The sequence below is a fragment of the Falco peregrinus genome, chromosome 4 (genome assembly GCF_023634155.1).
Source record: "Falco peregrinus isolate bFalPer1 chromosome 4, bFalPer1.pri, whole genome shotgun sequence".
Classification (NCBI taxonomy): Eukaryota; Metazoa; Chordata; class Aves; order Falconiformes; family Falconidae; genus Falco; species Falco peregrinus.
Genome location: NC_073724.1, coordinates 51,176,437 through 51,197,116, shown reverse-complemented (window position 1 = coordinate 51,197,116; position 20,680 = coordinate 51,176,437). Strand labels below are relative to the sequence as shown.

Sequence of the window (20,680 nt, the reverse complement as noted above, 5' to 3'; positions counted from 1 at the left end):
CTAGAAGATAATTTCGGTTCTTAAGGCTCTCAACTGCCTTTCCTCAACTAGAAGAGGCTGGGTGACTAGAGATTTCTCCTTTTTCAAGGGGAGTGACAGCGGGACTGCAGCTTGGTGACAGCACATTAGGCTGAGGACACAAACTTTTTCCTGCCTTGTTGCTGCTCTTTGCTCTTGCAGAAAGACACTGGTTGACAAATGAGATACAGCAGAAAACAAATCATAAATCCGTTGGCCATGATATGAAAGTAAAATGTGGCTTTCAATGTATCTTTCTATCTGTTTATAAGAGACTGGGTATATTTCCTACGCTTACATAAATGAATTGTCAGAGACAAGATTTTAAAATACTGTAGCAAAAGCCACTCAGGACCAAGTTCAGTGTCACCACTGATACATCAGTGCTACACTGAGTGTCAGAGAGAATTTCAGAGAGTTTCAATATGAGGAAATGTAAGCCCTCACTGCTAGAGAATGAGAAGGTGACAGACATGCAAGTTACCTGGGACAATAGGAAAAGCAAAGCAAACTTTGCTCAGCTATTTATTATTCCTATGGTTGTTCCTTCTAAAAAACATTTTAGAAAGAGAAGTCCACCTGAAGTCTGAGCACCAGTCATGCAGGTGGAAACACATTCTTAGGGCAATGTCAGGAAAGCTATTATTATCCAAACAAAGGAAAAGATTAATTCCTTTTCTAGACTCACTTTTTTATTCCAATGACCTAATCATGACTGGTCATTGCAAGATACAAACCTCAGTATGAGGTTCTTGGGGAATGACTGAATGGGTAGTTTACTTCTGGCTAGAGCTCATTTACTTGTCTGGCCGTTCAATTTCACTTCCCACCCCACTCCACTCCCCCCCCTCCCCTCCAAGTGCAGGCAGAGCCAACAGGCACAACCATGGTGGGATCTTCCTGGCTAAGGCGGTCTCAATTACTCACCTCATGCTCCCACTTAAGTCAAAGGAGAGAAGGAGACACTTCAAGGGTCTTCATCTAATCCCAAAGTGGGTATTAAGACAGACTAAATGAACTGCACTTTCTCTTTTTTTGTCTCTCCATTGGTTATACAGAAAGACTTAGAGATGTGTAGTAGATACATCAGAAGCTGGGTGAGAAGGATCTAGTCTCCCAGACACAGGCATGTGGGCAATTAGTGAAGGTTGTTATTTCCAACAGTGTTATGGCTGTCCCAGTTTCTTTGCCAGAGGAAGCAGTTGGATGCATGGAATAATAGTGAATATACATACATTTTAGAATCTCAGTGCTTTCAGCATCTCAACTCAGCAGAGGAAGAGTATGACTTAGTTCTTGGAAGCCATTTTACATACATTGATTTTATCTGCATCATCATGAAGTACTGCAATCCCCTTCCACAGAATGCCCTGGGTGCGTGTGGTGAACCAGATAAATATGAGAGTTGATGCCTCTCGCAAATGCAGTTTATGCGCTTTTGCTTTATGAGTGTCTCTGGTGCCCCTGGAGTCATGGAAATCTCTGACATGTTGAAGTGGCACTAAGCTAACAAAATTCTGTAGACAGTTTGGGCCAAGCCCTCCTCCTGTTTACAGCAGCAGTTCCCATTTATGATATTATGTCAAATTCATCCCTGGTATTACTCCACGCATTTCACTAGTGATAAAATGATGGCAGGAGCAGGGAAAACAGGGTAGGCCTGTTATGTTAATTATATCCCATTCCTTTGTGGTGCTGCACATGACAGCCATGACAAAGTCCAAGAGAAGCCAATTTCTGTACTGTCAGAAACCATTTAAGGGAAAGAACGAATTTCATAGCCAAGCTTTCAGAATTTTTAACACATTTTCATTTCATGTTCAGCTCTCATTTCATTACCTAGCAGATGCAGATTCTTCTCTATCCGCAGTGCTGACTGAAACAGAAGTTCTTCACGATTTTCAATAGAGGATTCTGCTTCTAAATGACTTTTTAACCAACAGGCATACTCTTCCTTGCTGAGAACCTAAAAAGAATATGTGAGGGTACAGTCAATGTGATGCAGAGGCATTCATACTTTTCTGAATAAAATGAAAAAGGAGTTATGAATCAAGAACAATAAATTAATAAATGCCTTCAGTAATCTTTGTCAAGGCTCTCCTTAAAAGCAAACTAAAAGTCTGCATTTACTTACTCTTTTTGCAATACAGAGGGTTCGCAGCCCATCTACAGCATACAGATTAAGGTAATTCTGAGTTTTGCTTTGGATTTTTTTTTGATGTTTGCCCCGAGGGTCATCTAGATAAGAATAAAAAAATAAATTAGTGATTGAAAAATAGCAGCAGCTGAATGGCCTCAGAGAATAAAAACTTGTCTACAGTACTCACTGTACTGGCACTTTATAACTGATCCATTTAAAGAGCTGCTGATGTCTCCTGGGAAACTCAATGAAAACATTCCATATAGAAAAACAATCTCGTCTTTTTGTTCTATCTTTTCTGCCTTCTCTCTTCAGAAGTCGTTGTGAATGTATGTTAGAAAGACCTTTTTTTTACTCCTTAAGTATTTGTTTGGCCAGAATACTTTGAGAAATCATGATAATCTCAGCAAACAACAATGTCAGAAAAAGTATGATTTTAAATACGCTAGTAGAAAATGCTTCTTGCCACATCTCATTCTGTGCAGAAAAATTACACTTTAAAATAGCAATTAATTTTCTGCCAAGGTTAGTATCTCAAAAGAAACAGAAACAGTACTCTTTGTGTATCTCAGCGTATGTAGGTACTTTTACTGCTGTACTGATACTACCTATTGGCCTAGGTCAATGGCAGAAGTTCTGGGTATGATTTTGATTTCATGTACAAGAGAATTTACAACCGTGCAGACCTCCCAGCTATCTTCTACCTTGAACGCAGCAGCACAACTTGCACTTACTTTTCACATAAAGCCACCTGTAAGAACTCAAAACCAGGGCTAAGCATGTGTTCCTTGTCTCTGTTTAGCTGGGATTGGTTCAACGTGATCACACTGTGATCAAAAAAGAGTAATGAATATGATGGTAACACATTTTGTTCCATCTTGTTACCTGAAATGATGTCTTCAAAAGTTAAAAACAGGTGACATACATCTTTTTTACCATCTAGGATCAAGACAGGTTCATGTACAATGTACTGTAGTAGCAATCTTAAATAATATGAGTTGCAGGGTTAGTACTACAGTAAACATACAAGCTGGTAATTTTTCAGATTGGAACCATTGAGTGAGAATGACTTGCACATTATAGCAGGTTTTCCCATCCCTTGATGTAATTTTTATTTTTGAAGTCTACATGTTTTTTTGGGGTATAGCATCATTTCAGTATTATAATTTTGTAATTGGAGCTGTTCCTTAATGCAATATTTGTGTTACTGGTAATTGCACAGTAACCATCCACAGAGTCAGGTGAACACCACTCATCAACAGAAGCCTGAGCACCTAAAGAAACCTACTACCTATGGTCTCCGTTCATCATTGGATGTGCTCACCTTTCTCAACTGACCATACTGAGGACCTAAAGGCACTAACTATATCTTTATATTAAGCACTTAGTACAAGTATTTAAATTAGATGGCATAAATATCTTCATGTTCAGTGCCCATTTTCCCAGTGGGCGTTCATACTCAATTTGACCTTACTATGTGTAATAAACTTACACAGCATTCTGTCTATAAACTTACACAGCATTCAGCATTTTCACATTTATCCAGCAGCACAGTGTCTAATGGGGTGTTCAGAGGCTCTGTCACAAACACATACAAGTATTAATGTTGTAGGAAGGAAGGAACTGGGAGCTTGAAATTCCAGCATTCTGGTTTTTGTTCCTGTTATCTCAACCATCTATCAGCATATAATCAGAAGTTAGAAGAGGGGAAGGAATCTCTTGCAAACAAAAGTCAGTTGTTGAGATTCTTTTTAGCTGGGATGCAGTCTCTACGCTAAGCACTGTGACCTCAGGCACCGTGTCAATGGAAACCAGCAAACAAGTCTTCTCCAAAAGCATGACAGAAAGCTAGGGGTGTGCTGCTTGCTTCATTTCCTCCCGTAATTGCTAGCTGCGGAAAGCCAGCCCAGTCATTGTTTTCTCAATGACTTACATTCACAGTTCCTGTGTGAGCTGGGTATTGACTCAAACAGTAACTTTCTTATTTATGAACATGGTGACTGTTGAGATAAAGTAAAAACAATACATGCTTGGGAATAATTTCAAGGCTTTTGAAAATAACTTTATGCTATCAGAAAACATCAGGTGTCACAGTTTCAACCAGATATACCCACAGAGCAAATAGAGTCAATTCAGAAAGTCTTTAAGTTTTGAAGCACATGGTGATTTCTCATTTTCTGTAAGACACAACTGAAGCTACAACATAGTATTTTTACTTCTGATTTTGGGCTGTTCCTGATTTCATATTTTAAAATACTATTCCCCCCAATCAGGGACGTTTGTGTCTGATGGGACCCAGTCATGACACATATGTTTGAGCAGGGAGATCACAGACACAGTGTTGCCTTGGTCCTTCAGTCTAAGGGCGCATGTACCACAAAGTCTCAAAGATGCACACTTGATGGGTGAACAATACACCTGTCCCTGAGGCACTAAGACAGAAAAGAGCAAACACTGGGATTAGCTGTCATGTCCATTCACTTACTAGTCAATTCCTTGAAATGATAAATGCCTGAATTCTCATACATCTCCTCTCACAGTCACGTTCCACCATCAGCAGAGAACAGACTGAAACCACCAATAGATCCCACAATATAGGTAATAGCCACAGCATAATCTTCTGAGGTTTTCTCTACCTGGGGAGCACCTCCCTGTAATGTGAAAAGGATGCTGTTCCCTCGGGAATTGACAACTTATCCACTAACATTAGGATACTTCAAGCAGAGACTGTTAATGTGGTTCCAGGAGTGAAGCTGCTCAAGAAAAATGTCAAACATTTTTCAGACAGATCCACTGAAATGTATAGAATTTCTGAAGCCAGAAGTGGCTTAGAGCTTAGAGGGCTAGAAAACAAGGGAAACTGCTTATGATGTTCTAGTAGCTGCACTTGATATTGCTTGCAAAAGCGTAACATGCTAAAACTCATGTTCAATTTGGGCTAAAATACTAAAAAAAAAAAACCTAAAAAAACCCCTAAACCCCCACCATTTCAAAGCCACCTTCAGTCTGCTGGCCTGTAAAGATGGTGGAATCCTTGTATTTGCCGAGCTGCAGAATCTGCCCACTGCCAGCACCATCTTCGGGAACTCTGCTTCCCTTTATCTGACATAGACCACCTTTGGTAATGTCACTGTTGTTAGTTTTCTAACTGTCCTTGCTGTTTTTACCTAGGTGGGTCCTAGATCTGCCTGAAATTTGCCTGAAAATTCCTTGATCCATTTAGTGTACTGTGAATGGACACAGCAGTTTCAAACATTGTTATATGGTGACAAAATATTTAAGACTTGGCATTAAAATAATCTTTTCCTTTCTTTTTAATGGTCAGTTCTCATTCTGAGAACTCACTTTCAAACATTATTTTCTGGGTATGTTATTAGAAATTCTCAATACTACAAATTCTCTATTAGTACTTTCAAGGAAACAAGTTTCTACAGATGCTCTATATATCTTCTGTGATATCAGATCTTTACTAGAAAATTATTGATGAATACTTTGTTGTTAGTTAAGGACAAATTGCTTTTAATTTTTTTGGCTCAGATTTGATTTATAAGGCTGTAAACAGAAAACTAATACCAAAATTTTTCTGTATTTCATTAAACTAAAATTACACAGTATAAGCCTTTCACAACTGTTCACTCCAACTGATGTCAAAGTAATTTCATTGCATTAGTGAAACATGGGAAGTACCTCAGCACTTTCTATTATAGACAGGGCTCTGTCTATTCATACTGGGGTAACCTTTAAACACTGGATTAAATTCAGTGTTGAAAATGCAGTAAATTAGATGCAAACTGATGCACGCAAACTGAAACCCATGCATCTCCTCTAACTTCTGAAAGCTTACAGGGTTTTTCTTGAATCCAACTGATTACAATTAGCAGCTAATTAAAGTTGTCCCTATATCTTGTGACATCGGGGGGCTGGAGAAGTCTCCATGCTTTAGGGAAGTTCCATGTTGACAACTACATGTTCTCAGCTACATGTCTATTCCCTGCTAGTCAATTATGTATTTGAAGCCAAGATTTTTCATCTGAACAGCATGTCTCCTTTTGCCACATCCATTCTGTTTTGATGGCTGATTGATTCCCAGTGCCCTTTAGCATCATAGTCAAACCAGCATAAATACATTGATTTATGCAAACATATTGCAGCAAAAGGATGCAAAGATTCACAAATGAAAGAAAGAGGGAAGCTGCAATAGGAAGAGCTTGGGTTTCACATAAAATACTCAAATAGCTAAGTACCACCAGGCAGGTTTTCTGAAGAAATGTAAATTGCTTTGGCAGAATTTCCAGAAATTCCTTCAAAATAAAGTTTGCTAGTAGAAGATCTTGTACAGAAATTCATTTCACTCATTCTTGTAAGGTAAGGTACCAGTTATTTATTACAGAAAATTTGCTATAATAACGAAGTATTATAGAAGAATACTTTGATGGCTGCCATTCTACCACTCCCTCTATTCACAACAAAAGCAGGCAGGTCTACTTGCTAGAGAAAGCAATAACATACGATGAGTTTTTCAGCAGTTAAGCAGAACTGCCTCCCACCACTCCCCACTCCCGCAAAGGTAAGTAAGAGGTGTACCTGAAGAGGAGGGCAGAAGAAGATCCATAATAACTGAATCTGCTCCTTTAGTGTAAACATTTATTTCATCTGTGAGAGGATGTCTGACCACTACTGACATCCTCTTCCTGATGGAATCAAAGCCCAATGTATGTAATACTTCAAAGCTTAATGTTCCCAGGTGAGGTAGCTCCACTGATACCTGGTCAGATAGCCTTCCAACCAGAGAACAGTTATACGCCCTTGCTGCATAGACGAGAGCAGCTTCATCTGGACTCTCTGCTTCGTAACGGAGTTCCCCTTCCTCAGGTCCACTCCCCACAGCCGTTCTGCCCTGCTGGGAGCTGTAGCCATTGTTATTCATCTGCGCAGAGTATGCCAGCTTTTCTTCCAGTTTTAAAAAAGTGCTATCCGTAGATGTAGATGAAAGCACACTTAACCCAAATCTGTTCACGGATTTGCTTGTAGCTAGACTAGATGAACTGCTGCTGTTAGATCCAGTCAAGCGACTTGGAGTGAATCTTCGTATGAAGTCTTCTATGGTTTTTACTGGAGATTTTAGTTCAAAGCGATCTCTAACCTTGAGAATTAAAAACCAAACCAATGAACAAAACCCAAAGAAAAGCTGTAAAAGAATTCGGACATGGATATCCAGTCTAAGCAGCCCCAACTAAAGAGAATAATTTCTCTGAGAGCAAAAAGTAATGGATTTTGTATTTTGAGAAAGGAAAGTAAATGGACAAAACTGACTCAACAGCAAAACTTACTAGAACTACAGAACTGTACCTGTGTGTGAAACGACATAAATTTGTGTTAAGAACATCTTTTATTTTTTCACATCCTCAGATATGACTAATGGATAGACCATCAATATTGCACCACCACCAGCAAGGCACCCTAAAAGCTACCATTAGTAGGAAACATTGGCATTCTTTGTGCCCATTCAGTGAAGGTAGTAAAAAAAATGTTAATGCAAAAATTTTCTGTCGAGAAGTGTGGTATCAGAAAAGTTTTATGAGAATATGCCAATGTCAACAACATTCTCAATAGGAACATGTTGAAATAAATGATTTCCACTGCCTTCTCTTTCAGCATCAAAGCATTCTGCTTCAGTTTTATCACTCATCTCAGTTTACATAAATCTTTTTCACAGATACAATGTTATTAATAGTAATAGCATATTCATAGTAATATGTATTAAATTATTGTATAACAGTGTAGCATTCCTGAAACAGCAGAACCGAGCATTCTCCAAATGTTTCCCTGGCACAAAATCATGCCATTTTGCAGACTATTTCACTTTTTATTCCAATCTGGACCAGAAACAAATCACAGAATTTTCTCCAGAATGGAAATTCCAGATGTTGGTTAGCTTTAATACTACATTCCCTTATATTTTTGTCTTACAGATCATCTTGAGATTAAGTATTTGAAATTCTCATTCATCAATGACACTGGTTTAGGCCAATTTAACCGGTAATGATAATTATTTCTCATAATGAGCTTAAGATACATCTTTTACATAATTTGAAAGTTTTAAGTGATTTTTTTCAACTATATTATTTTTTAAAACTTTTAATAAATGTCTCACTCTTCTCTTAATTTAGTCCATACATATAAAATATTCACAGACAGCTTATATTCTTTTTTGGGAAATCCTGAACAATTATGAATTAGTTTCCATGCATGCTTACACACATACATATATTTATTAACTGAATAAGTTACAGTACAAGAAATCGGGGAACTTTCAGAAGTATCTTGAAATTGTTGATGAAAGCATCTTACCTTGAAGGTAAGTGAAATAGCCAACATACACCTTTTAACTAATGCTTAACTAAACCCATTCAATCACATAGTGGTTCTAAAAGTTGCCTCACAACTAGTTCTAGTTGTTTCTTACTGGAACAGGAGGTTTTCATTTCCCCAATTTACAAGATAAATTAGTATCAATACAAAAGAGGCTTAAACTCTCTTTTGCTGTTTCTTTAACTCACCTTCTGTCGGGGCTGATTTGGTGCAGTAACCATGACTGTATTACATATAGTCAAAGCGATGAAGAAGTCAAAAATATCACATAGTTCTGGACTCAGATGGGATAATGGCTGTTCGTGGCTCCTCATGACCTCCAGATGTTTTGCACATTCATTCACCTTTTCTAACAAGCTTGGGTCAGGTGTGATGTCCTTTTCCTAGTAATAAACAGCAGTGATTAACATCTGTGATTCTGCAGATTTCCAAAGCAGCAACAGGCAATCAAAGCATCCAAAGCAGTGTCAATATCAAGAGTTTTATTGTGGCCCTGCACCACAGAGTGGAGGTGAGGAGGACTGTAAGACACTCATTTTAGACAATAAAGTTAACAGTGAACCTACCTACAGAAAACGAAATGCGAGTGTGTTACGAACATTTTCACTACAGATAATTATAGCAGCAATATTAATCTACTTTGAGGGTAGTGGATAGGAGAAGAGTTACATACTAATATTCCTCCTCCTCCCTGTCTAATTCAAGACAATATTATCTATTACTAAGGAATGGTACACTACAGAGATCAAAAGAGTGGAAAAATTAGACAGCAATGACATTCAAAGCTCGGCCTCACATCAGCACAATAAAATGAAACCATGCTAGAGAACAAAACCCATCCATATATTTGAAGGTAATTCATGAAACACAGAACACCTTCCACTCTATTTCGTCAGTACTTTCCACTTATTTAATCTATTTCTTGTTAGAGCAAACTCCAGTATTATGATAGGAGGATGCAAAAATACAAAAGATTGAAAGCCAAACTGATCCAAGGCTCTTCCTTCAGTATCTGCTGATGCTCAGCAGCTTATGAATCTGAGCAACCACAGAACCCTGTGTGTAAAAACTGCAGATTGAAATTGGACCAAGACAGCTTACTCTTGACTGAAATCATGAAGTTCCATCAGTGTAAACACCATCTTTTTGTGTCTATATTTGTAATTTGTTTTAAGGGTAAATTTGTGTCAACAGTGCACAATACAAAATCCCTAAATGAGCAAAACTTGGCTTCTCTGCTCTCTTATTACCATTCAGCTCATGTAAAACTTCCACGAATTACAGTAGTACAAAATAAATTAAACAAAGAAAAGTTTTAAGGACATAAATTCACTAGTATTTTGAAAGGTAAAGGTTTTTACTTTTAAAAATACAACATATGCAATACAACATATGCAATCCACTGATAACCCTGAAGTACGCTAAAAATTATACTACAGTGTAGTCAACAGTGTCTAAGAATTGGAATACACAGTGTCCAGCCCAGCACTTTGTTAGTTTTAAAATCCTCTGACAAAAGAGAAAAGGCATACACAGAGCAATTAGAGTCGTTAACCTCACACCTTATGCTACTCTCAGCTTCTGTAGATAAAGGGAAGGCATACATTTTCTTTTAAAAATCTAAAACAAAGGTTTTAGATTGTCTTTGCCTTTAACTTGTTCCCACAGAGAAGGTATTTAGATAAGATCTATGCCAACATTTGATTGTTTTTGTACAAACAGCTCTGACGACAGAAGAAAAAATGCCAAGATGAAGTCAAGTCTGTAAAAGTCTACCTTTCCCTTTCCAGGACACTGTTCTATTAAAAGACACAGGACACTATGCATTCAGGTCTCATGACTTACCATTGGGCTACTGAATGCAGTGTGCTTCGAGAGTATGCTTGCTCTTTTTGCTTCAGCTCTGCTACCCGTGCGCCGGTGGGTTTTGGTGCTCTGGCTTCTGTGTATTACTTTGATACTCTGATGGCTGCAGATACTATCGCGCTGGGATAGAGTTCCTCCTTTTGGAGCTGACTCGTCTTCCTCAGAATCAGGTTCTTGGTACATTGCTAAGCGTTTGGCTATCGGTAAAAATACAGAAGGAGAAATGCTGTGTATGTTCAACATGTCTTGAGAAAGAGGGAGAGGGGCACAAAGACTTTGTTCAAGGGATCTGGTTTTAATATTATACTGTGCTTTCATGGTATTAAAGATTGATTCCATTATCAGGAGATGACAAAGCCTGGTCCTAATTGAATGGTAGTATCTAATGGAGGATGCAGATAACATAATTAAAAATGTAATACAATACACTGCCTCCCTCATCATCACACTCTCTGAAAGGCAGTTAGACTCTGCAGTAACTCACTACATTCCTGGAGACTATTCGGCAGCTCATTCTCATGAAATCAACCAAATAATTTGGTCTTCACTTGCAGTCTGAGAAGGATATGCAATGCTTAGCAACATGGTTTAGTGATGGACTTGGCAGTCCTGGGTTAATGGTTGGACTTGATGACCTCAAGGGTCTTTTCCAACCTAAATGATTCTATGATTCTATGAAATGAACAATCCAGCAAATTTTCTTGTCCTTTCCAACAGAACATGGAAATTTCACAGAAAGTATTTTCCAGCAAAGTGTCGCATTTTTCCAGTACCAGTTAACTGACATCTGAAACATCCTCAGAAGAGCATGTCTATAGAGCACTACTGCCCTTATTTTATATAGAGAGATGAGGTACAGACAGCGTAAAAGCCTTGCTTAAGGTCAGGGCCATCTGCTGCAAAGTGGAGACATGAACACTGATTCGTGACACATAGCCGAGTGCTAAAACCACCCTGGAGTCCATCCCCTCCTCTCTGGACAGTATGATAGCCAGGACAACGCATCATGCAGTATCAGAGCCAGGGTACCCTCACCTGCTGCAACCCTTGTTCTATCACTATTTGTTGCAGTGAGCAGCACCTAGTTTACATGGAATGAAAGAGTTTTTCCAAATGAGATATTTTAGATGAATGTTTCCCCAGCCAAGAATCCACTACAATTAATGTTAGAAACCAGTCCTGGCAGTCTGATATACAGAAGGTAAAAAGGAAACAGAAAGAAGAGGTGTGAAACAGCCGTGCAATCCAGCCCCTCTATTGACAGGCTCTGTTTAGTTCTGATGTATAACAAATTTTTCCATTCCAAAATACCACGGACATTTAATAATCTGGGTTATTCATTAGGCAGGCACATGCCACTCCAACAGGTATCTATTTATTCCTTCATTAGGTATTCATTGAAAGGCTTTTCATTATACTCTCAAAATAATCCATACTCTCCAGATATACAGTACAAGTTATGTATTTGTGGCTCGGCTTTGTTTCGGTTCTCTGGTGTAACAAATTAGATTTTCCTAATGTCAAATAATAAATCACTAGCATGTAAGTTAACTATTCAGGCATTTAACACAAAAAAAAAAAAAAAGAAAAAAAAGAAAAAAAGAGGATTTTTCTTCCAAAATACTTTCTGAGAAAAATCTTGCATTACACGTAGTGAGTTTGGCATGGGATCACTTTAACTTGGCTAGCTTTACAACCAAAAAAGCCACCATCCTCATCATCCACTGCAATTTTCAAACGTATTTCAGCTGTTAGAAAGCAGCTGGAGGACTTGAAATCAGACCACACACAAGAATACATGGTCATAGCTCTATCAGTACAGTATTGTACCTCTGAGGTTTTTTCCGCTCCATTTGGAAAATGTATTGGCTCTGTCTAAAATATGGGAAGCTCTCCCTACTTGTCACCCTAACTGCATGCTCAGGTATGCAACATCCTGCACTGTGCTCTGGCTCCTGCTGGAAGAAAATTCAGGCCATGCAGGTAGAAAGGGTCATAGTGCATTTGGAGACATGAAAAAGAGACTGCAGGGCATGCTGCAAACCACTTGGGTCTCATAGCTTGAATATAGCCCTGCAGCACAGGCCCTGAAGCTGATGTAGACTAATTGTGAATGATGGAGGATTTCCTTCATTAGCATTATTTGGTGTGATTCACGCTCCTCTGTGTTATGTGGTGGGAAAGAGGTTGAGCGATGGCATGTTCAGCGCTGTGAGGGCAGCTGCTCCTTGAGCCACACAACTGCAAACAGAAGAGCACAGCACCGTCACCTTCTCCTTTCAGTGCCTACCTTGTCCTTTGATTCATACGACAGAATCTAGAAGACAGCTCAACAAATGAGGGAGGTCACTGGTTTCCTGTGGCCCATCTGTTGCATGGTAATGACTTGCAACGAAATAAAGTTCAGTTCACCTGCACAGGCTTCTTCCTGCAACCTGTTGCATGTGCCTTGGGACAGCACAGTTCTAACCCATCCCATCACTTTCGTCCACTAATTCCCACTTTCTTCTGCTCTGTAAGGCTCTATGCATTTTTCCAGTGGAAATGCAGATCCTTATACTGTGAATTTAATTCAACTGATCATAGGTTTGCCTATATCAGAAAGAGTCTACACTGAGGGCCCAAAGTGATCTGCAGCATGTCACAAACACTGATCCAGGTCCTCAATCAAGTTGAAAGCCAGGCTGCTCACTGTTCCCTCCAGCATCCTAGTTTCCTTCCAAGGGAAACCCAGGCAAGCGAAGAAGGAGCCATGTGGACATGACAGTGTGTCATCTTAAGAGGATGCCTCAAGTACCAGAATGGAGCAGCACACTCAAGGACTTCTGTCCCCTTCACTGGGGAGGTGATGGAGTGTACATGCTGGAATGAGGCCAGTGGAAGGCAGTGCCCAGCCTGACAGCGCAAGCCCTGCAATTATCTTCTGCAGGCTCCTAGTTACATGCTGCAAATCCCAGGCTGAAAAAACATTGCTCAGGACGACACGCCAGCAAGGTTTTCTGCACTTTATTATAAACATTTAAGATTTAAATCATTCCTAAGAAGCATTTAATTTTCGTGCCTCATCTTCACTAAGGCTCTCAGCAGCAAACCCAGTCTAAAGGAGAGTTGGTGTGACATGTGGACACTCAGCCTCTCTCATGAAAAACATAAGAAAAGCTTGTATTTGCCACAGGGATAATCATCCTCACTGTGGATGCTGGGCATTTGAAAGGTAGACTGACAGAAGCTTCTTGTAACAGGTAATATTTCTTGACAGGGAAAGGACTGGCTACAATTGCTCTTTTCAGTTTTGCAAAATGTGCTACCCAGTTGGTCCAACTCTCTTCTGACCACAACTTTTAAAAAAGGACAAGTTTTCTTTAATAATCATACCTAATTTAAGCTTCTGCTCTGAAAATAAATCTTGAAATACATGACTCCAAAGACCCTGAACTGATTATAATTTTATTCCATGTATAAAAACTCTATGGTTAAGCAGAGAATGCACTTCAGGCACAATACAGCATTATGATTGCAAACCATATTTCTGTATTCCTCATTGCTCTTTTTTCTTTCTTATACTACATCTGAAAATATTTTGGTTGTTCAACACAGCAAAAGCTGTTTTCTAATGCAGCACTGAGCTGATTTATTAGCATTACACCAATAGCACGGTCCTTTCTAGTCTATGCAATGTTAACTATCTCTTGCTCTCTATATAGGTTTTCATTGCAGCACATTCATTTAATTGTTCCTGCCACTGAGAAAACAGGAAAAAAGGGGAAGTAGATACAAGACTAGAATCTCATTTAACCAAGTCAAATTATTTTGATACAAGTGGTGCTATTTCAGTTTATACCAAGGTAAGCTTGATAATAAAATAACAGGCCTTAGCACCTTTCAGCATTTTCTCAAGTGCAATCTTACACATTATGCAGCAAGAATTAAGTATGAAGAAATAATGAAACCTGGTTCAATCATTATGTTATGGCTAAGGTTCACAATGCTTCAGCTGTGCAAAGCGTGCTTCTTTAGGAACATGCTGTTCTCTCCACCCACTCAGCCCTCTCCGATTCAGAACCTTTTCCTGTGAACATTGTAACCTGAAAGACTTTGTTGTGGGATGCTTTTCAGTTTCAGCACTGAAAACTGATGGCCTTGATCTTTTGTCTGATAGTTTTTTATTAAGGGCAAAGACACAAACAACTTTTGAGAAACACAGCAATGCAATTCATGAAAGTCAAATTTCACTATCCTCTAGTTTGTTTTATATTTACGGCACAAAGAAGAAACAATAATTAATACTTCAGCCATGAACTCTCTTCCCTCTTTCAGAAGACAACAACACACAATAAATAAACCTCCTGTAGTAGCTGCTAAGTATTTGAAGAGACATTATTTCATTTTAAAAAGGCTTTTATTTCATTATTTTTTGGGTTTGCTTGTTTTTGTTTTATCTTCCATGCTATCTATGTTCTACAATGAGACATCCATTTTGCAGGGTGCCAGAGACACTTGCCACACTGCCAGATGTTCCACTCACTAGAAAAGTGGGACCAGGAAGCTCTAAAGGATTTCCCTTCAGGCAGAATAGAACTGCAGACCCGCTAAACCAGAATAATTCAGCTGTCACTGTGTGGGCCCTGATTTCACCATGGGATGTTCCACTTCACCCCAAACCATTGAGTAAGGCTGTTATTGAGCTATCATGAAATAAATCTACATGTGCAGTACTTACACCATCACACCAACTTTTTTCCTTCTTATGAGTGCAAGCTTATTTCACTTTGAAGTGCACTCTAGTGTCTACATAAATAGTCGAGCAGCTAGCATGCTATAAATTTGTACAAGTGTGCTAACATAATCTTCATTTACTTTGCAAGAATTTCCCTGTAAGGACAAGTATTGAGATTAGAAAACACCAAGATTTTCCTTCCTCTCCTGTCTTAGCATCCCCAAGGGCTTAAAATTAATAACCTTAAGTAGTTCATTAAGAAGTCTTTACTCCAGTTAAAAATGGGTATCATTCCTACCTTTCAGGAGATTTTCCAGAGCAACTGTAAGTGTAGGTATATGCTTAGACAAAAGTATCACCTGTCTCTAAATATGAGTTATTCTGTCTTTACAATTTAAAATGGGGCATTCCCAATGTACTGAGTTCTATGTGTGCTAGCACCAGTTTTCTCCTCGGTTACCAATAAAATTTTTCAAAAGGCAAGAGAAACTATCAACAAGCTACACAGAGTGTTTGATCCATCCTGTTCTGCTAAAGGTTTTGACCTTTCTGGGGAAGGCCTAAATGGACTCTCCTGATTTCTGAAGATTGTCAAATTGTAAAGGTGGCAGATGAGAAGTCCCATTGGAAGCAACAGACATTTATTGAAACAGTTTTATTGATTTTTATGCCTTTTTTTAAAAAAAATAATCCAATTCTCCAATGTGGTTGGAATGTGCAGCCTTACATTCTCTTGACTACATAAAAGAAGAGTAAGGAAGTTCCACTACAAAACAGCCCCCCAAATTAAGAAAGATTTATTTAATATAATAATGTAATTTTCACATGAAAAGCAGTTGCTGGCCAATCTTCAGCCAGAAAATATAGAAAGCAGAAGAAATTCCTTCTTTCTCAGACTTAGGAATGAGGAAACTTTGCTAGGCAATAGAAAAATCACTGAGGTTTCTATCATCTGCCTGTACGCCCATAAACTTCTGTTATGTTGTCTAGATCTTTTTTCAGTGTCATTGGAAGAAAGGGAGAGGAATGCAAAGAATGAAAAATTAAGTTTTTTCAGATTTGAGTGGTTACATTCATGGAGATTCAACTCATGTTTTGTCAAAAGTTCCATACAATGGGTGGCTAAATCTAGAAAAACAGAGATCACACCCTATAGGCAAGAGCGCGATTAATTAAGCATTTGGAAAAACACCCGGACAAATGCCAGGCCACCAGCATCTGGTTGTAGCTAAATCATATAACGACTTTCAGAAGCACAGTCTGCTTTTGGGCACCTACTGTCTCTGGGATTAGCAGACAGACTTGGGGCATGGCCAGTTCTCAGAATTATTAGAAGCTGGCCACTGGCCTGAAGGGAACAGCTACGGTATGGCAACATAATTTTACATATAGGGAAATAATTCCTTTTTTTTTTTTCCCCCTAACATTCTTTTGGGTTAGGAGAAGTAATGATTGGAAGAATAATTCTGGGATTTAACCAGAGTATAGCATCACTGGGTATTCCATAAATGCCTAGGACATTTATGAATGGGACAACCATTCTTCCACTTGGAGTGGTCCATGACATACCCTGCTCCTGAATTAACACTCTGTGAATCAAGAAGAACCTTTGAAGGAGACAACAGAACAGACAGAAGAATGCAGGTCACACAGACGTGAGGTGGGAATTCTCTTCACCTGTGTTTAGAATTCTAAGCCACAGAGAAACAGGCACGTATTACGCAACAACTGTAGATGTCTAAAACAGGTCTGATGAATTACATCCCACAAATGCTTAATTTTCTCCAGTAACTGTAAAGCTACTAGATGACTGTCTTACATACAAGTATCTAAAATCAGGTAACAAGAATCCCATTCCTATCAACATAGTCCCCACTGGGCCCAAATGGGCAGTGCAAATTCCCATAGTTTGACCCCAATCAGCACACAACCATCACCAAATATTATAGGTGACCTCACCAATAATGAATATTTGATAGAGTTTGTATCATGGAACTGTGGCTCACACTTTCCCTCACAGCCTTCACAAGTGTTCCTGGATTCCTCTTTGGTGCTAAGTTCTTGCACAGCAGTACCTATGAGTAACAACACTCTGTACTACCTCCAGCTAGCCAAGAGATTCTGTTCCACACTGGTGCAATTTATTGGCCTCTATTATGCATGTTTCTGTCACCTATTGTCTAGACTAAAACAATGCAGTACTCCTGGGCGTAGCGCCATCAGCCTCATAAGAAACTTACAGCTAATAGAGAATTCTGGAGGAAAATATTTTCTCCAGCAAATTTGTGAAGACTTCCCCTTGTTCCCTATACTACCTAAAATAAGAGTATTACGTCTTGTTCAGAGTTTCAGTTTCTATTTTAGAAGCATTTAATCACTTCAACCCTGCATAAGGTCCATGTAAGCCTCTGAGATGAAAACCATGATTAACATGTCCATGTCTGATGCAAAACAGAACTCTCCCTTGTAATCATAAAGCTCACCTTTCACATGGTTTTATGGGACAAATTTCCAAAAAAAATAGGGGCACTCCCACCCCTCATGAAAACAAACCCAAATATGCCAAACCTAATACAGTGTAGCACATGCCTTTTCAGTGGCCCTCAAACCCAAACAAATTGTGCACTGCACACACAGAGAGAGGAAGAAGGGGAAAGACCAAGCTACACATAAGGGAAGTCACACACATTGCTTAGTGCACTAATAGAAGGAACTCATGTATGATGATGACAAATGCAGTGTTAACAATCCTTGTAGAACAGAAAAGAGTGTGATAACTTGTCATTAACTGTGAACAAATTTTAGGAAGAAAAGCTTACAACGCAGCATAGATAAAATTTAGGAAGACTATGCAAAATCTGTTGATTGAGTAATTAACAGAAACGCAGTGGTTCCAGATTATGCAGAAAAAAATGCCTCAACAGAAAATTAAAGTTCCAAAGTGTCGTGATTTATCCCCAGCTGGCAACTAAGCCCCATCCAGCCACTCACTCACTCCCCTCCAGTGGGATGCGGAGAGAAACGGAAAAGTAAAAGTGACAAAACCCGTGGGTTGGGACAAAGGCAGCTTAACAGATAAAGCAAAACCTATGCACGCGAGCAAAGTGAAACAAGGAACTCATTCACCACTTCCCACTGGCAGGCAAGTGTTCAGCCATCTCCAGGAAAGCCGGGCTTCATCATCTGTAACAGCGACTTGGGAAGACAAAATGCCATAACTCCAAAAACTCCAAACGTCCCCCCCTTCCTTCTTCCTCCCCCAGCTTTACATGCTGAGCATGACCCATAGGGTACGGGATACCCCTTGGGTCAGTTGGGGCCAGCTGTCCCAGCTGTGTCCCCTCCCGACTTCTTGTGCCCCCCAGCCTGCTCGCTGGTGGGGTGGGGCGAGGAGCAGAAAAGGCACTGACCCCGTGTGAGTGCTGCTCAGCAGTAACTAAAACATCCCCGTGTTACCAACACTGTTTCCAGCACAAATCCAAAACGTGGCCCATACTAGCTACTATGAAGAAAATTAACCCTAAGCAGCACACAAAGCTAGGAAATTTCAGACCTCAATCTGCACCTGTAGGCATAACTCTCCTGCTTTGCATGAGCGTGGCTGAGCCCCAACATACATGGCCTCTAGATGACTTCAGAGGAAAATCTGACAGAACTCCATTAGCATGGGGGAAAAAAGTGTGTTACATCTTAGCCTTATTCTTGGATATGGCTGAATGGAGCTGTTCTGACTGAATTTTTTCCCCAAGAATTCATGCCTGAGGCAAACATATGGCATGAAAAACTTGAAAAAACAGTTTTGTAAACCCATTCAAAACTGAAAACAGCATCTTACCATGGGAAGGGTCAAGAAACTAGAGTTAACAGGCACTGCTACCCAGCCACAGCAGAATAACAAACTTAGACCAAACTGCTCAGAACAAGGACACCTCCATTCTGAGCTATCTGCTTTTACAGTAGAAAACAGACCTTCACCAGGAAGTGTGCCTGGATGACCAAGTCACTCCTGGACAAACTCAGACACAAAAAAGAAGATAAAGAGGGTGGAAGCAAGGACAGGGAGCCTGGGAGGAATACAGAGAAACTGTCTGAGCAGCCAGGGATCAGGTTAGGAAAGCTAAAGCCCTGACAGAATTACATCGCGCCAGCAACAAGAAAAGCTTCTATAGGTATGTCAGTGATAAAATGCAGACTAGGGAAAATGCGGCTCCTCTCCTGAAGGAAACAGGAGAGCTGGTTACCTTGGACATGGAGAAGGCCAAGATACTCTGTGACTTCATTGTCTCAGTCTTCACCGGGAAGTGCTCCAGCCATACTGCCCAAATCACAGAACACAAAAGGCAGAGACTGGGGAGAATGAGGAACTGCCTGCTGTAGGAGAAGATCAGGTTTCAGACCATCTGAGGAACCTGAAGGTGCACAAGTCCATGGAACCTGATGAGACGCATCCATGGGTTCTGAGAGAACTGGCCGATGAAGTGGCTGAGCCACTATCCATCACATCTGAGAAGTCAGGGCAGGCCTGTGAAGATCCCACTGACAGGGAAAGGGGACCAGTGATGAGTGGCATTCCTCAGGGGCAGGTACTGGGACCAGTGCTGTTTAACATCTTTGTTGGTGATGTGGATGGTGGGATTGAGTGCACCTTCAGCAAGTTTGCCTACGACACTTCTGGGCAGTGAATGGATTGACAGCAGTCTTGAGAAGGACTTGCGGGTGCTGGTTGACAAGAACTGCAACATGACCTGGCGATGTGTGTATCCTGGACTGCATAAAAAGAAGTATGACCAGCAGGTCGAGGGAGGTGATTCTGCCCCTCTACTCCACTCTTGTGAGAACCCACCTGGAGCACTGCATCCAGCTGTGGGGTCCTCAGCACAAGACGGACATGGACCTGTGGGAACAAGTCCAGAGGAGGGCCAGGAAGGTGATCAGAGGGCTGGAGCACTTCTCTTATGAAGACAGGCTGAGAGAGTTGGGACAGTTTATCCTGGAGAAGAGAAGTCTCTGGGAAGACCTTATAGCAGCCTTCCAGTACCTAAAGGGAGGCTACAGGAAAGCTGGAGAGGGACTTTTTACAAGGGCATGTAAGGATAGAAGGGGTAATATCTTTAAACTGAAAGAGGGTAGATTCAGATTAGTTATAAGGAAGAAATTCTTCACTGTGAGAGTAGCAAGGCACGTTGCCCAGAGAAGCTGTAGATGCCCCATGCCTAGCTTCCAGGCCAGGCTTGTTCAAAGTCAGGCTGGATGGATGGGGCTTTGAGAAAGCTGGTCTAGTGGAAGGTGTTGCTGCCCATGGCAGCGGGACTGGAACCAGATGGTCTTTAAGGTCTCTTCCAACTCAAAATATTCTATGATTCTGTGATTGAGACCTGTTGTCTTCAGCTTTTGAATCTTAACCCATGTACAAAAATTCTGAATTCATTTCTTCATCTGAAGTGCTACTCAGAGTTTGATTCCAAAAACCAAACCAGTATGACTGAAAAATTGCTTAGATAAGGGAAGACACAGATCAGAAAAGGCAGATGCATTTTACTTGGTTTTCTTGCATATATGGCAGCATC

At 40.1% G+C, this 20,680-nt stretch overlaps 1 protein-coding gene across 1 annotated transcript in view; it reads right to left on the bottom strand.

The window, feature by feature from the left end:
• ATP10A (ATPase phospholipid transporting 10A (putative)) overlaps nucleotides 1-20,680 on the bottom strand; it is a 118,426-nt gene that overhangs the window by 18,835 nt on the left and 78,911 nt on the right. Inside the window, exons 8-12 of the mRNA XM_005228686.4 lie at nucleotides 10,376-10,593; nucleotides 8,719-8,913; nucleotides 6,743-7,301; nucleotides 2,153-2,256; nucleotides 1,858-1,984 (exon numbers count right to left, since the gene is read on the bottom strand). Of these exons, the coding sequence (XP_005228743.1) occupies nucleotides 1,858-1,984; nucleotides 2,153-2,256; nucleotides 6,743-7,301; nucleotides 8,719-8,913; nucleotides 10,376-10,593 (1,203 nt within the window). The remainder of the gene's footprint in view (nucleotides 1-1,857; nucleotides 1,985-2,152; nucleotides 2,257-6,742; nucleotides 7,302-8,718; nucleotides 8,914-10,375; nucleotides 10,594-20,680) is intronic.